The sequence below is a fragment of the Zootermopsis nevadensis genome, unplaced genomic scaffold (assembly GCF_977971745.1).
Source record: "Zootermopsis nevadensis isolate Lab colony 2312 unplaced genomic scaffold, Znev_1.0 Znev_ptg000030l, whole genome shotgun sequence".
Taxonomy (NCBI): Eukaryota; Metazoa; Arthropoda; class Insecta; order Blattodea; family Termopsidae; genus Zootermopsis; species Zootermopsis nevadensis.
Window position 1 is genome coordinate 3,600,275 of NW_028259162.1, and position 15,777 is coordinate 3,616,051.

At 41.2% G+C, this 15,777-nt stretch overlaps 1 protein-coding gene and 1 long non-coding RNA gene across 4 annotated transcripts in view; one reads left to right on the forward strand and one right to left on the reverse strand.

The window, feature by feature from the left end:
• Positions 1-15,777, forward strand: part of LOC110841287 (uncharacterized) — a 182,645-nt gene that overhangs the window by 129,429 nt on the left and 37,439 nt on the right. Inside the window, exon 4 of one of the 2 annotated variants that reach the window (XR_002547160.2) lies at positions 14,951-15,075. The exons of the other annotated variant lie outside the window; for it this stretch is intronic. This is a non-coding gene — a long non-coding RNA (uncharacterized LOC110841287). Of the gene's footprint in view, positions 1-14,950; positions 15,076-15,777 lie in introns of those variants that run through there. 2 annotated transcript variants of the gene reach the window in all.
• Positions 1-15,777, reverse strand: part of LOC110841286 (uncharacterized) — a 42,714-nt gene that overhangs the window by 9,764 nt on the left and 17,173 nt on the right. Inside the window, exons 2-3 of one of the 2 annotated variants that reach the window (XM_022086682.2) lie at positions 12,894-13,007; positions 11,759-11,878 (exon numbers count right to left, since the gene is read on the reverse strand). In XM_022086682.2, coding sequence (XP_021942374.1) covers positions 11,759-11,878; positions 12,894-13,007 — 234 coding nt within the window. Of the gene's footprint in view, positions 1-11,758; positions 11,894-12,893; positions 13,008-15,777 lie in introns of both variants that reach the window. The other variant, XM_022086680.2, reaches the window with a different exon arrangement.

The window sequence follows — 15,777 nt, forward strand, 5'->3', positions numbered from 1 at the left end:
ATCTAAATGCATTTAGTATTTCTTGAGAATCTAACAGTGGCTTAGCGAACCAACAAATTCTCTGCCCTTAGCTGTTTCCCGCTGCTTCATTACAGTGTTCATAAGATAATATTACTGGACCCTATATTCAGCCAGACGAATCCAGTTCGTATCCTCCCACCCTGTTTCTTTAAGATCTGTTTTAATGTTTTTCTCCCATCTGCGCCTACACCTTCTAAGCAGTCTCTTCCATTCAGTTTCTCCGACCAAAGTTGTGTGAGCTTTTTTCTTATTCAGATGGACGCTACATACTCCACCCATTCACCCACCTAAATTTAATGATCCTAATAATTGACTATTTTATGAAGACTAAAAATTATTAATCACGTCATTACGTAATTTTCTTTAAAATCCTGTAGCTTCCTTCATGTAGGCCCTAAGATTATATTAAACTAAGCACGTTGTAACTTTAAAAATACATTTACAAGTGTGTTTTAGGTTTGTACGGATTATTGAATTTACTTTCGCACGTATCTGGTTTTGAATGTCCTGTAAGGTGAAAACGTTAAATTAACACTGTAACCAAAACTGCAGTGATGACTGTCTACTGGATTGTAGCGCCGTGCACTCTGGTAGAAGTTTGCCAACGTTTCGAAGGTTCTTATTGCCTCCATCATCAGGGCGGTCATGACACTGAAACGTTGGTATTATTCGTATTCACCGCCCTGAAAATCTCAAATCCTATAAAATTTAAGTATTGATAAAGACCAACCTTCTGTTTGTGTGAATTTTATAGATACTTGTCAGGTCTCAGACGACTGTGAAGAAATCTGTCATGAAACAGGCATCACATTTAATTACATTGTGACATTACCTTGTAGTTCTCGTATTTAGTTAGTGAAGAGTACACGTTATGGAGAGCCATGTTATTTGTCCAATTTCCTGTTATGTCTCTTTCTTAGATCCAAATATTTTCCTCGCACTTTGTTCTTAAACGTCTTCGTTCTCTGTTCTGTAAAGTCACAAAGACCTAATTCTGCGTGTGTAGGAATGGAAAACATTGATGGCCCACTGGCCGATACCTTCCACAGGAAAATGAAATTTTCTCGTTTTATTAATTCTAGCAGATTTTAATAAATCTCTTGAGTGTTTTAAACAATGTTTCCGCTTCAAACGTTTGGTTCTGAGATTTCCTGTTGTGCAGGATTTGAGGTTTTCACGGCGATGAGTCTTAAGATGACTGTCTTCTGGGCTGTAGCGTCGTGTAGTCTGGTAGAAATTTACCGACATTTCAGAGGTCCTTGATAATCGCCCTGATGATGGAGGCATCAAGGGTCTCTAAAACGTCGGTAAACTTCTACCAGACTACACAGCGCTACAACCCAGAAGACAACCATCATATTATTCTGTTGTGTTATGTATTACTCATATACGTCTCTGCTTAGCAAATCTCCCATTCTTTTACTTCCTTTCAACCCTCCGTTCATCTTAGTTTAATTCTCCTCTTATAGGGCTTACCAGGTCTTGTGTTTCAAACCCAGGGACTCCAGACGAAAGGGTTGGAGGGAGATTACATCGTTTAAACGCTTGTGTATTGTAGTGGGGCCGCTGCTGGCAAGGGTGAGTGAGAAGGGTTAAATCCTCTTAGTGTCTACCCTCTCTCCTCCTAAGCCTTCGCCCTGCTAACACTTTCAGACGAAGGAAATTCTCATTTGTTTAAAACTTTACGCCTCACTACTGTTGGATATATGCATAGGTCTACAGCAAGATAGAGATGTGAACCTGGCCTCGCGCGTCAGACTTCATCTGTTTGGCTCAGATCCGCTTTTATGCGTGAAAGGAACTGAAATTGCTACCGGAAGTGACAGTGGACTTCACTTATTCATCCTTGTTCAAAAGGAGATTCAGTGAACAGAGTCGGCCCTGTAGAAACCACCCTTTTAGAAGTCGCCAACGTCAGGGGAAAACGTTACCCACAAGAACATTTTTCGAATTTGAGCTCTTGAATTTCCACACATGTTTTTTTTTCGAAATTTATTTTAGAGATGATAATTTTAGTAAGAACCCAGAAGTAAAAAAGAACATTTTCGAGACCTTCACATAGATGGAAGGCCACATGTTAGGATGTGATGAACTGCAGAGGCTTAATACAGCTTAGGACAGGGTTCAGTTACTGGACCACGTAAACATGGCCTTCGGGTTCCACAAAACCCAGTTGCTTTCTGTTATTATGAACTGTTTAGGGTGGACTGTACTCCTCGGAGTTCAACGAGATTTGAGGCAAATGTTGGTCTTCTTGGTTATAACGTCGTATGCAATTGTAGGTGGATACTAACGTTTCGGAGAAACATTATTCCTCCATCTTCAGGGCTAGAATTAGTCTAGCATTAGTGTATTAGTATAGCGTCTTCTTGGGCGTCGAATTAAAAAACATGTAGAAGAACGTCTTCATTGTGGATTTTTGCTTTTAGTTGAATGTGGTGAGAAAATGATCACAAGCGGTTGACACGTAAGGATTTTGAAGGAGACAGTAGTGGCCTATTTCTGTGTGCATTCGATGTACCTTTTTTAGGTTCTGACATTGCTCGAAACGTGGTTTTTCTACCGCGTTGGAAAGCAACGTATCTCCGACCCTGATATTCGAGCAGTTCCCTCGAGTGATACAGATTTCGTCTCCCAATTCTCTCTTCAGCGGGTCTATGGAACGTTTTAATTGTTCGCCGATCTCCTTTGCTTCCAAACCCCATCATTTTCCACTCTGTCAAATCATTTTTCCGTTTCGCTTTCCAATCCACAGCGATTTTTTCCTTGTATTCCTCCATCCTTGAATCTCGTCTTTTCCTCTTCACCCCCGCCCCGTGCCCTGGACACGGAGTTAAGGGTAGGCAGGGGGAGGGAGGTGAGAGATGAGGTGCCGAGCCGTGGCCCGACAATTTGTAGCAGGAAGGCCCTCATTAGTTTCCTGTCGCCAACACGTGTGGCGCCACTGCTGCATGCCACGCAACTGATTAGAAAACGGAGCCGCTGGGGGATGTAGAAGTGTGGAGTGGGGCACGTCTGTCGCCTTGAGGCAAGTCTGGTCGGGACACAACTTGGCCCCAAGCCCATACTTCGAGCCCCAGCTATGTGACCTTACGTAGGTGGTTCAAATTTGACGAGGCAATAAATTTACCCGTTTGTTCCATGTTGGACAGTCTTCTAGAGGTACTCTCCCCCTGCATGTCCCATGCCTGCAGCGTAGAATGTTCAGAGCGAGCACAAAGCCAATGGAGAAATCGAGAAGCAACGAAAATTACGTGTCAAATATGAACCCTTCTGGCAGAAGATATTCCTCTAGCCTCTGCATCCAGATCGCTCCTGAGGTCCACCCAGCCTCCTGTCCAGTGGGTACCGGGTTCCTTTCCCGGGGGTAAAGTGCGGCCGAGGTTAAGAATGAGTAGGAACTATACCTCCTCTGCTCTCCCCCTCCCCCCAAGCGCCTACATGGTGTGTAGTGGTACAGCTTATGTCAACAGTGAGGATGATACGCAGCAGACGGCAGTGAAACCCCCAGAGAAGGTCGACTTTGGTTGAAAATAATTCAGATGGCCCAGGATACAGGGCACTGCCGCCTAAGGGTTTCGTGGTTTACCTTAGTCATTGGGTTAATATTTTAAAACAAGTAGATTAAGATAAAAACTTGGGATTCTTTGGACAGAAATTTGCTCTGTCATCTAAACTAGGTAGCCACTCAGTTAAATATTCTTTTAATCAGTTGGCCTCACGACCTAGTGTTGGCGAAAAATTCTTATCGGACCGCCCATGCCAGTCTGTCTGGAGTTGAGACGTGACTGAGCTTATTAGCACAGCATTTGTAAGGTATCTGCTTTAAGTATAGACTACACAGCGGTTCTTAGAATTAGTTTTTCTAGTGGTTTATGTCTTGCCTTACCAGAAGCCTTTTACCGTCTCTCACTGACACTCGTCCAACTGGTCACCGCAGTTATTACAGTGTCCCAGGAAGATCCCAGAGAGAACGAACTACATGATCAGGCCTCTCCTCGGGGAACAGTCGATTTGAATTTTCACGGTTGCATTGCATCCTAGGCTTTCCCCTGTTCCCTTAAATCACGAATGTAAGAATAGTAAGCGTACTTTTGAATTGGTCACGACCACTTCCTTATCTACGGTGTCCAATTTTAATCGACTGACTAAACTCCACAGTGCAGCGTCATTTTGAAAAGATGATAGTCTCTAATATAGTCGAGGAACGTTCCGATTTGTACACAAACCGAAGTTTCACATCACCTCGTCGTACAAAAATGCCCTCTGTTAGGTCCTGTCTTACTCTAAGATAAATTTTAATATTATATCATTTACGCCTAGATCCCAAGTGAGACCGAATTTTGAACAATTCTGACTGAAAATGTATAGGTATTTATTAATTCCCTCACGCGTGCTACATGTCCAAACTATCTCACTCTTGTTGGTATAATCTGTCTAATAACCTAATAGATCGTATTCTAGGCGAAGAGTACAAATTATAACGCTGCACATTTTGTTAATTTTCTATTTCATTCTGTACAAAAACTTTCTTATCCCATTTGATGATAAGTGGTTTCTGCAGTTGGTGTAGCATTGCTAAATAACCCAAGGGGCGGTAAAGAAATAAGGAATGTGCAGGCTCCTATGCGTGATTTGATCGTTTCTGATTATGATTCCTTTGAAGTTCCGACGTGTCGTGGAACACTGCTTCGAGCTTTGCACTGGGTCAAAGTGGAGGATAGTTCGCGCGTCTTCGTGTGGGGACAGGCGACAGGAGAGGCCACTGATTTTGTGTCTGGAGTTCCTATGTTTGAAGTGATGACTCAACGAGTTTGAATTAAATTCTGAAGGCTCCAGGATCGAACCTATGACTCAGCTGCCGTAACAGATAATTTTGTGGTACTCCCCATTCTTTTAAATACTTTGAAGATGGTAACTTCAATGTCTGCCGAAATTTTGGATAGTTTTCAACATTTGACGCGACTTATCACCGAAAGTCAAAGTTCTCCGTAAACAAGGGAGGTTGCAATTTTTGCACTATTGTATGTGACTTAATTTTTTTTATTATTGAGCGTTAAAGAAGCTACAAGACAAATGACTGTCATATGTTATTTCCTCATTCAGCCTCAGAAACAGAACAGACTGTAGATTTTTGTAGCATAATGTCTCACTTAAGAATTCACATATTTAAACACGTAGTTCTCGGAACTTTTTGATCATACCTCGTATTTCAGCGATATGGGATTTTCTCTTCTCGAGAACTCGTTTTATGTTCTGGACATAAGACATGAAGTACAGCATTTCATTGTCCCGTGTGTCACAAACCGACGCTTTGCCAAGTAGTCAGATGGCGCTGTGTGTACGGCTGTGACGTACGGAGCCAGAGAGAGAAAGAGAGAGAGAGCTAGGATAATTGTATTAGGTCGGTGTCATCTTGCTAGCTACTCCTTTGACAAAGCGCGCGAATAGTATCTTAAGTGTGCATACAGCTTCTCGCCACTGTAGGATGCCTTCATGCAGGTGTCCTGGTATCACACCTCTTTCATTACCACCATCTACGTTTTACTAATCTTTCAAGAGAAAATACATGGCCGATGCCTGTAGAATGAAGGGGGGAATCAGAGATGCATACGAAATGTTGGTTGGAAAACCTGACTTGAGTGACCTAGAGGCTCAGCTAGTGGGACAATATTAAAATTTATCTCGAAGGAATATATTTAAGGATGTGAATTGGATTCAGCTGGCTCACGACAGCGTCCAGTGGATGGTAATACAGTAATGAACAGCAGGGTTCCATAAAACACGAGGAATGTCACGACCAACGAAGTGACTGCACTAACTATGCGGAGTTTGTTATAAATGCAGATTGCGTCAATGTGATTGTGTTTGAACTGCCAGTGTTTGGGTTAGGTTATTTTATCCTTGTTAAACGCAGCCCTGGCATGACCCCCTCCCCTCAATGCGTGGATCTCGGACACTGAAGGAATGTAACCACAACACCCCCTGTAGTAAAATGTCGCAAATCTTTTGACCAGCTAATTAAGTGATTTAACGTTTTAAGAAGAAACCTGCTTCATGGAGTTAATCGAAAATTATCATTAAAACTTAATGCCCTTGTTTACCCAACCACTTAACTGTTGAACAAAGGACATACTAACAAAGACGTAAGTCGAATCATGGAATAAGACATTTGCTCTTCAAACAATTTCCAGACCTGTACTAAAAAAAGGAAATCATCAGCATTCGTGGCTCGAAAACTAATTTTTTAGGGTTGATTTCTGAAATTAATAGTCAGAAAGGATTGAAAACAGCACCATTCTGCCATCTGGCGAGCCCAGTGATGTACTAATACAGTAGTGGCCGCGTCACGGTGACCCAGCAACCCTTTCAGCACGGACAGTTGAACTTCGGACTGCGTGAGGTCTTCGTGCTTAGCAACAAACGTCCATATGTAAATCGCATTCCGTGGATACAAATGACTCAGCCCCGTCATGCACAAAGCTGTTTGTTTTACTTCTGTAATTTTACGTTCAACGTTTGTTAAGGCCAGGCTATTTTTTTGCAAGTCTGTGTAATTTCTTTCCATTTCTCTCATTCCTTCTTCCTTCATATCTTTCGTTCTGTCCTTTCCATTTCGTCCTGTTTCCTCGTTTCTTATTTCGTTTTCTTCAGTCTTTATCTTTCTTTCTTTCTTCATTCTTCTACGCCTTTCTCCTTTAAGTCCTTATCTTCTTCTCTTTTCGTTCTTTTTTCCCATTCTATTTGTGTCTATATTTTTTTTCTTATTCGTTTGTTTTATATTTTATTACCTATTGTTTCTTCATCTCACTCTTTCTTTTCCTCTTCGCGTCCTTTTTAAACTTAACATTTTTATTAGAAAAATGGAAACAAGTCTTCCAAGGAAACGCTCAAAATGAAAGATGTCACGGCGAGTGTTAGTGGTTTGTTATGAAGGAACTGTCAGGATATGTTCACGGTCTCTTTGTACTCGTATTAGCCTGGAGAGACTAAGTAAAACAACGGAAAACAGCTGTGTTTTTCCTGTATTAGAACTGGCATCAGGAGGAGTGTGGGAATCACCTCCCGTGGCCTGTTTTAAGACACTACCGAGCTGTTCGTCTGAGGGGACCATAGAAAACACGCGGCCGGCTTCGACCCGAGTACCTCCAGCAGGCGATCCCGCCGCAGAGCCGCTGTGCCCTACATCGGAACAGCTGTCTGATGAGACAATCAATACCAAATTATATTAGCTCCGAGCAGGATAGCGTAGCGCTAAGACTCCTTAAGTTTTAACGTGGATGTTCCAAGTTTGAATTTCGGCAGGGGTATTGAAAGTTTTCGTGATTTTCTTCAGTCCTTTCAGTCAAGCCACGATATCAGTTGCATTAAAAATCTAATCCTATAATTTATAATTTTATCTATAAAATCAAGGACAATTTGATGGAGCGCGTATAATGTGTATAAATTTAATTACGTAAACGCGAAGAATATAAATCAAGTGAAATACACGAGAATATAATATGAAAATTAATATTAAACATTGAGATAAAACCGGATTACTCTGGCCCAGGACAGGCACCAGTTGCACCCTCTTGTGAGCGCTGTAAGAAATGTTCTAGTTCCATAAAAGGCGAGCATTTTCTTGTCAAACTGAGCTTCTCAAGAAGGACTCATCTCCATAAAGTTACTTCGCCGTTATGACCCAGTAGACTATATAATTGTTAATTCGACACTTGCCACAATTTAAGTCAAATATGGATGTTTTCCTCAATAGGTAACGGAGAGATTCTTCGTATTTTATCATCAAACGGCAACTTCCCGCTCACTAAGTAGGTTACAACCCATAGTAACTCGCTCACTGCGAGCCTCTTTGTCGTATTCAATAACCATCTTATACCCCTTTAAAATATGTGGATATGAAATGCAATAATAATAATTTTAAAACTCCCGGCTGCCATACTTGATCGTTACGTCTGCAAATTGAAGTGGTTACAAATCATTGCTTTTAACAGTTGGTTTTATCAACCTCCCCCACAATAGTAAGCTCTACTGAACGATGACCACAGTTCGTAACATTGTCAGCGACGAGTAGCATTATAACAAGGACAGCCGTCATCAAATTGCATTCTTCAAGGTCGCGGAAGAACTTCACCGCCTGCACGTCGACGTAACGATCTCAAACACCTTCGATTCTCCACGTCACGGTGATAGGGCTATCATCTTATTATTATTTAGTGTTCTGTCTGACGACAGGTCCATATGAACAGGATCCTTCCATCCTTTTCTCGGACTGGGACCTGTTCATATACGTTCTTGGCAGATGATCCAGAAGTGGTTTGCCATTGCCTTCTTCTGTGTGTGAATGGAGTAATTGTTGGGATGCCACGGAGGAAAACTCCGTGTTGCCTAGACCACGGCCTTGCCCAACACATGTTATAAATTCGGGTACCGCCGGGAATCGAACGTTGACGAAATTCCTTGAACATGCCGGAAAGCAGACATAAAGGTTGCTAGTGTATATCTAATAACTAGAGAATGGGTGGATGGAATCTCATTAAATTGGGATGCACGTTAGGCTTATGTATGGCTTCTCCGGGATCATCCGTTGCTTTCTGCATTCAGTAATACCAACTTGTCGGTGTCTTGAAATGGTGACGCCATTGTGTAAGATCTGATGCGAAACCTCGTAATTAAACCAACCTTTTCTAACTTATTTATAACTGATATCAACATTGCGTGTCTCATAACTATTTATAAAATGGCTGAAGTTTCAGTATGGAAGTATGACTACTCTAAATTCGTTATTTTAACTACTCACACTCGGCAATTCCAACTTTACAGTTGCTTGAATTTTGTGAGGTTAAATTATGGTGTCGCCATTAAGTATAATCTGCGCATGAGCATAACGAATCTAGTCCAACCTGTCTTCACAACAAATATCTGTGTTCCGTATCCAATAACTGGAGAATGGGTGGACAGACTTTTATGGCGTTTGGTGTAGTAAGTTCTAACTTGCCCGGTTCTGTAACACCTTCGGAAGGGATGCCCCAAATCGCGAAGTGCGATCATGATGAAGCTGTTAGCTATGCTTATGCCCACCACCTAACCTAACCTAACCTAACTTTCTATGTGCATTAAATGACTTGATGGTCGCTGTAAAGCTTTCACGATATTTTTAATGGTTATGCCATGCGTGAATCTTCCTAGCTCACATCTTTCATCGTCTACACTCGGTTATACCAATGTGTCGGATGCTGGAATTTAGAATACGAGGCTCTCATTTGGTGGCCGGGAAATTTCCATTTTATATTTTTTGTAATATCCACCATATAGAATAATACATATATACATGAGAGGCGCCATGTCTAGAAAAGCAAGAAACTATATTTATAAATTGTCTATTGCTAATGCGACACCTAGAATCCAATTTTTGAAATTGACTTAGTCAGATCCGCCAGTTATCCACGCTCCACCCCCAGTTTTATTGATCAGTCAGGCCAAGCACTCGTCTGCCCTTCATCTTAATGGTACGTAATGATTAAAATGTGCAGTTTATATTCGTGTCACTGCGTTTCTTCCAAAACTATAATATTCTTTGTGTCTCTCCACCAAATCATACAAAACTGCAATCCAGATTATACTGTATCTAGAACAATTTTTATTGTCAAACTATGGTTATTTATGTTAGTTGCACGTAACTTAGTATCTAAAACAACTTAAACTAATTGAAATTTCAATTATATATCTCATTATATTTCTTACAAACTTTCTTAATATAAGTAAGACTTGAGGTTCTCACAGCGGTGAGTATGAAGATTTCCGTCTTCTGGGTTGTTGCGCTGTGTAGTCAGGTCGATGTTTAACAACGTTTCAGAGGTCATACTGCCTCCGTCATCGCCCTGATGACGGAGGCAGTATCACCTCTGAAACGTTGGTTAACATCAACCAGACTACACAGCGCAACAACCCAGAAGACAGAAATCTTCATACTCATCGCCCTGATGACGGAGGCAGTATGACCTCTGAAACGTTGGTTAACATCGACCAGACTACACAGCGCAATAACCCAGAAGACAGAAATCTTCATACTCATCGCCCTGATGACGGAGGCAGTATGACCTCTGAAACGTTGGTTAACATCGACCAGACTACACAGCGCAACAACCCAGAAGACAGAAATCTTCTTACTCATCGCCCTGATGATGGAGGCAGTATGACCTCTGAAACGTTGGTTAACATCGACCAGACTACACAGCGCAATAACCCAGAAGACGGATATCTTCTTTCTTAATATAAATTTGTACCGTCTTCTTATGAATACAATAAATTGTTACTTTTATTTATCAGAGTATAACCTAAACAAGAGAGCAATAAATTTATATCTAAAGATTCGTTCAGAGGACCATATCATTTTAAAAGCATTAGCGTAAGAAACGATTTGCATAATTGTGACTATATTATTTTTTCAGACTACTGGCAATATTATTTTTATATATTCTTATCTGCAACACATTTGAACGCAGACATGTTGATAACAATTGCCGATCTGAACAACTCAATAATTTTTATAATTTCTCTTTTGAGGTCACTAATTGGCCTATCTTCGTTGAAATCCGTTATGAATGTCATTCTGCCCCACGACATATGTTTTTTTTATATTTTATAGGATTTCTATAGGTTCAGAACAGAATATGATAGTTTCATTCGGTGTGCATGTGCTTAGCGGATACACTTTCTGTGACTTTTCTATCATCCCATAAAGCAAATACAAAGCGAATGTAACTTCACAGTAACGAGTCGGAATCCAGAACTGAGAGCAAAGTCCATTTTATCGTTCAACCGACTTCCCCGATGCCCTGTTTAAGCCGCTTTGTCTCTGTGTAGTTCCAGATTCCCTGGAGCTAAGTGAGGTTAGGTAGATCGAGGAAGTGAGAGGCACATAGAAAAGTAGAGCTATTAGTCCACCTGGTGGTGGTCTTTGCAATGCCTGTCGCCACGACAACGCGTTTTGAGGGTAGCTTTTTTGTTTGATACTCCTAGCAACAGAGAGAGAGAGAAAAATTCCTCTAATTCTGAAATCCTCTTTCGATTCTCGATTCTCGATTCTGGCTTGGGCTTACGTTTTCCCATACGTCTACCCCCTTCCATGCCTACCTGTCTCTTCCTATCGTCCATGTTGTTTGCTCTCACTCTCAGTAAATATCTACCTTTAATCTTTTCCTTGTCAGATATTGCATTAATATTATTGCAAAATTTCAGGAAGCTTTTTAAATACTGTATTACGTATTATCCTACAAATGTAGAATGGATAACATTTTGAATTCCTTCCTTTTCAGTCATTTACGGTTTAACAAAACGTGTAGCGAACCTGCGTTGGGTTGAGTGGGAGGCACCCAAAATTTTGAATGGTGAATCATGAAAATATGCAATTTTATATACTTTTGTGTGACGTAAAACAGCCATAACTCAGCGCCTGTTAATACTCTGCTTCAGGATTTTAGAATTTCATGGACGCGTGTTTAGACTATGGTATTTTGATATCACAATATAAGTGTACGTTTCTCCGTTGACACTGTGTCTGTACACAGAAATAGAACACTGGACTACATAATCACTTATTTATAAATCGTTATAATAGCCTCTACATAAATATCAACATATGAGACTATTACGTAGGCCTTGTCTGATCTCCCAACATGTCGTAGAAATGAAATCCAGGCGCCAGAGTAGAGGCTTCAGGGGACGCAGCGCTTACCTGTCAGTTTGAAGGGAAGAGTCCCGACCAGTGGATCTGGCACTCTGTGTCCTGGGTCGAGAGGGTTGCCCAAGTGAAAGGGGCGTGGTCCAAAGTGGAAAGGATGAAAGGGTTGATGGCCTGCAACAATTAGAACTGTGGTTACGGGATGTTGGTACATCCCTGTTCTCATCATCCTATATGGCGAGCAGCTGTCGCTACTCTCCATTCTTATTATTATTTTTATTATTATTATTCCCGATTTTTTTAGCACGTAAGATTAATGTCAGTGGTGTTCTTGTTCTGGGTTTTATAGCTAGGGCTTCAACGCTGAAAATAGAGACAGCATGTTTCTCCGAAACATGGGCATGTGCGGGTGAGTCTATGCAGCGCCATAACCCAGAAGAACATAATCCTCACTGCCGTAAAAATGTCGTATCTAACATAATTAAGAACGCTCGCTGGAGTTACTAGCCATGCTTTTGATAGACCATGATGCAGATAGATATACAGAGTGTACCATTTAAAATGCAACTTAAAAACAATCACGTACTGCGATATAAAAGCTGAGTCCGAAGCAAGTCCATCGTCCTACAATTAACCCTCGCAACCCCCACCCTTGACACTCGAATCAAAGTCACCCTGGTTGTTATGTCGCTGTGAACGAATTTTTGTCAGTGGCATTTGGCCACCGCGATCTCCAGCCCTCATCCCGCCAGACTTCTTTCTGTGGGGGGGGGGGGGGGGGGTAAAAAAAGTGTTTATTCGAACAACCCACGAGCTTGGTGAAACAGAAATACAATATTGAGCGCACTGTTGCCAACATTGGCCCAGAAGTACTTTAAAAAATGTCACACGAAAGACCTTAAAGTAGATGGATTCTTGTCGAGAGGGTAATGGATTTCTTAAGCTTTTGCTGTAATGATGTTCTACGAATTCTTTCCAGCAAATGATGTCTTCAAAATGCTAATTTTTCTTGTTAAATTAATGTCACCAAAGCTTATCGATATTATTGTATATATGGTCGCATTTTACATGGAACTTCCTACACAAATTATATGAACGGAGGTAGGTCAGCCGGTGAATTGAATTTCTACAGCCGAAACAAAAGGCAAATGGAAGAATGTGAAATCAGCTGATTGCGATCGGTACTCACGTGTCTTGGAGCGGGGTTCCCGCGGTCCGTCCACCGTCACTTTGATCGCCTTGCTGTACGTCGCCATCTGCGGGGGCGAGGAACTGACGATGATCGTGAGGGTGAAGCTCTTCCCTGCAACGAGAGGGAAGCCCTTCTTAAGACAGCAGCAGCGCCTCTTAACGAGTGTCACAGAAATTTCAGTTCCTGTTATTGACTTACGCGTTCATGGTTATGACACCGCGAGGACGTGGACTTGTACCGACGTTTCGAAGAAACACTTTGCCATTCTCAGGGCTGAAGTAGGAGATGTTCCTCAAAAAAGTTGATACCTACAGTCATCCCTTTGATAGGCTAGAGAATAACAGCAGCAGTTATTGTTGTTTACAAATTAAGTCTTTGTTAATCAACTTTTTCAGCTAAGTCATTAAACTAAATGGTGCAGTGTTCACCTTTAAAAGACTGAATTTCCTTCCAGTCTTTTATAGTTCCTTATTTTTTCTTCCTGTCACAGTCAGTTTTGAATCCTGGTCTAGAAGTCAGGTCGCGAAGAAAGGCATTACTATGAAATTCCCTCAAAAATCACACCACAGCGCTAGGGTATATTAATAGTAATAATATTCCGCTCTCCTGTTACGTAATAAACACTTCTTTTATATCCCCCCCGTTGTTAGTGGTTTGGAGGCTCACTATTAGCTTGACCGGAGCATTAACCAGTCCAGTGCTTCGTCTTTCTCAAGGATCAGACACTTTTGTCAGAGGTAACACGAGACACCAGCATCGGCTGCGTGTTCTTGGCTGAGCGGACGGTCGGAAGCTTTCTAAGTGCGAGGTAGGAAACAGACGGAGCTTGGACTCCTTCCGTCATAGTGCGCGCCTCAACGCCCACTCCCCTTGTCGTCTGTGACGTTTCTTGGAATTTGTTTTTAATTTTATGTAAATACTGTTGTTAGGTGATTAATTATTGTTTATTTAATGACTCTGAACGGCAGAGGTTAAGTCAATATTTTCTGGTGAAATGGGAATATAATCATAAATAGTGAGGAAGCGAAGGTATGAAAGGGAACGACAAATGAACCTTTTTCGTGCTTGTTAAAATCTTTCTGGGGTATTAATTTATTTTGGTGTTATTTTTATGTTTAAATCTTGACAGAAGTGAATGCGGCCAAGTATTCAAGTAGAAGATGGCTGTCTCTCTGGTTGTAGCGCAGTGCAGTCTGGTAGAAGTCGGACGTGATGGTAGAGGAAGCAGGGATCTCTGAAACGTCGGTAAACTTCTATCAGACTAGACGGCGCTACAACCCAGAAGACAGCCATCTTCGTGCTCAACGCCGTGAGAACCCAAAATTCTGCTAAGCAGTTAAACGTAATACGAACTCCTGAAATCAGAATTCTCTCTGAAATAGAACATTTCCATTTTGTTTTTAAGTTTTTATTTACTTCCGTGTTACTTTTCAGGTTACAGTGCTAGTAGGACCGAGCACAGTAGTTTCGTTTAACGGGAGGGAAAGTGTGTGTCTGTTTGGTGGGGGGGAGGGTCTCTGGGAAGGTCCTGAATAATAACAGTTTAACATGCAAAGAATGTCCGAAGCCAGTTAGTAACCCGGCGACAAATGGGAGTCTGGCCGTGTGTAATTTACATGTTTCTCGTAATATGTGCATGACATTTTCATGCCATCCGAAAGAGGGATGCCGTAATGCTTCAGAATGAACAATTCATAGGCTCAGGAATGGTTATAACTGCTTAGGGAAATCGCAGCTGTGAACGTTCACTTGCTCTGTCCGTCACAGTGAATACAGGTTGTCTAAGAAAGAAGGTCTCGCAAAAGATCCTGATTTCTATGGAATGAAAGAAGATTCCTCGTCATGGTCTATAATGTTTAGTCTACTAAAGAAAAACTTAATTTACCACTGAAAACTGTTGACTCTTCACCAAATACGTTGCTTTTAAAATGATGAAATCGGCTTGAATAAGGTGGACGGGGAATAAAACATGACTGAGGGAGATGAAAATTGCATGAACATCATTTGTTGAGTAAGTTTAAGAGACGAGAGGATGATTTTAATGTGTGTTACAGAAGTATTATCTGTGGACTGGTTTCGGCTCGCTCACGACGGGGTCCAGTGACGTGATTTGGTGAACTTCTAAATGAACAAGCTAAGCTCTATAAACTATTCAACAAGAGATGGAGCACTCAACCTTGCAACAAATATGAGCGTCGTTACGTATTTGTAGTTTGAGTTTCAGTAAAATTATATTTATGTAGTTTGTTACCCTATATTCTGTCTTTTGGAATTCTTTATGATACTTATTAAAATGTCATATCAATCGATGATAATAATTTGTAACCCCTTAATTGCAGATAGCGGAGATTTCTTACGAATTTTGCTTTATCAGTTGTTATAAATTTGGTAAACAACGTTTAATTGGCTCGGTTTTTTACATGTACGTTCCACGCTTATAGTCTTATCTACTGGTAAAGCGTCGTTAAATAAGCTATAAATAATAAAATACATGTACACAAGAGCTCTCCACTGGACTCGATCAAAATACTTAGGCTTATTCAACTTCTTCATTCATCCTTTTTATGTACTTGACGGAAAGAACGGATAATGAAACTGTGTATATGTTCTTTATATATTAGGCATGTCCTTAAATTTATAATCACCCTGTAGCGAGGGCGAGGCTCGAGACAGTTGAAGTGCGTTTGTGTTTTGTGGCGTACCAAGCAAATGAGAGAACAGGAAAAACAAAGTGATAAAATGTTATGTTGTCATTAATTTGAAATGTTCTGGGGCACAGTGTCGGGCTGAAGAATTATGCAAGGAACACTGAGGAAAAGAGCGGCGATAGAGGGGGGGAGGGGCAAGATGAGAAGAATACTGGAGCCGCCAGTCTCCAGCA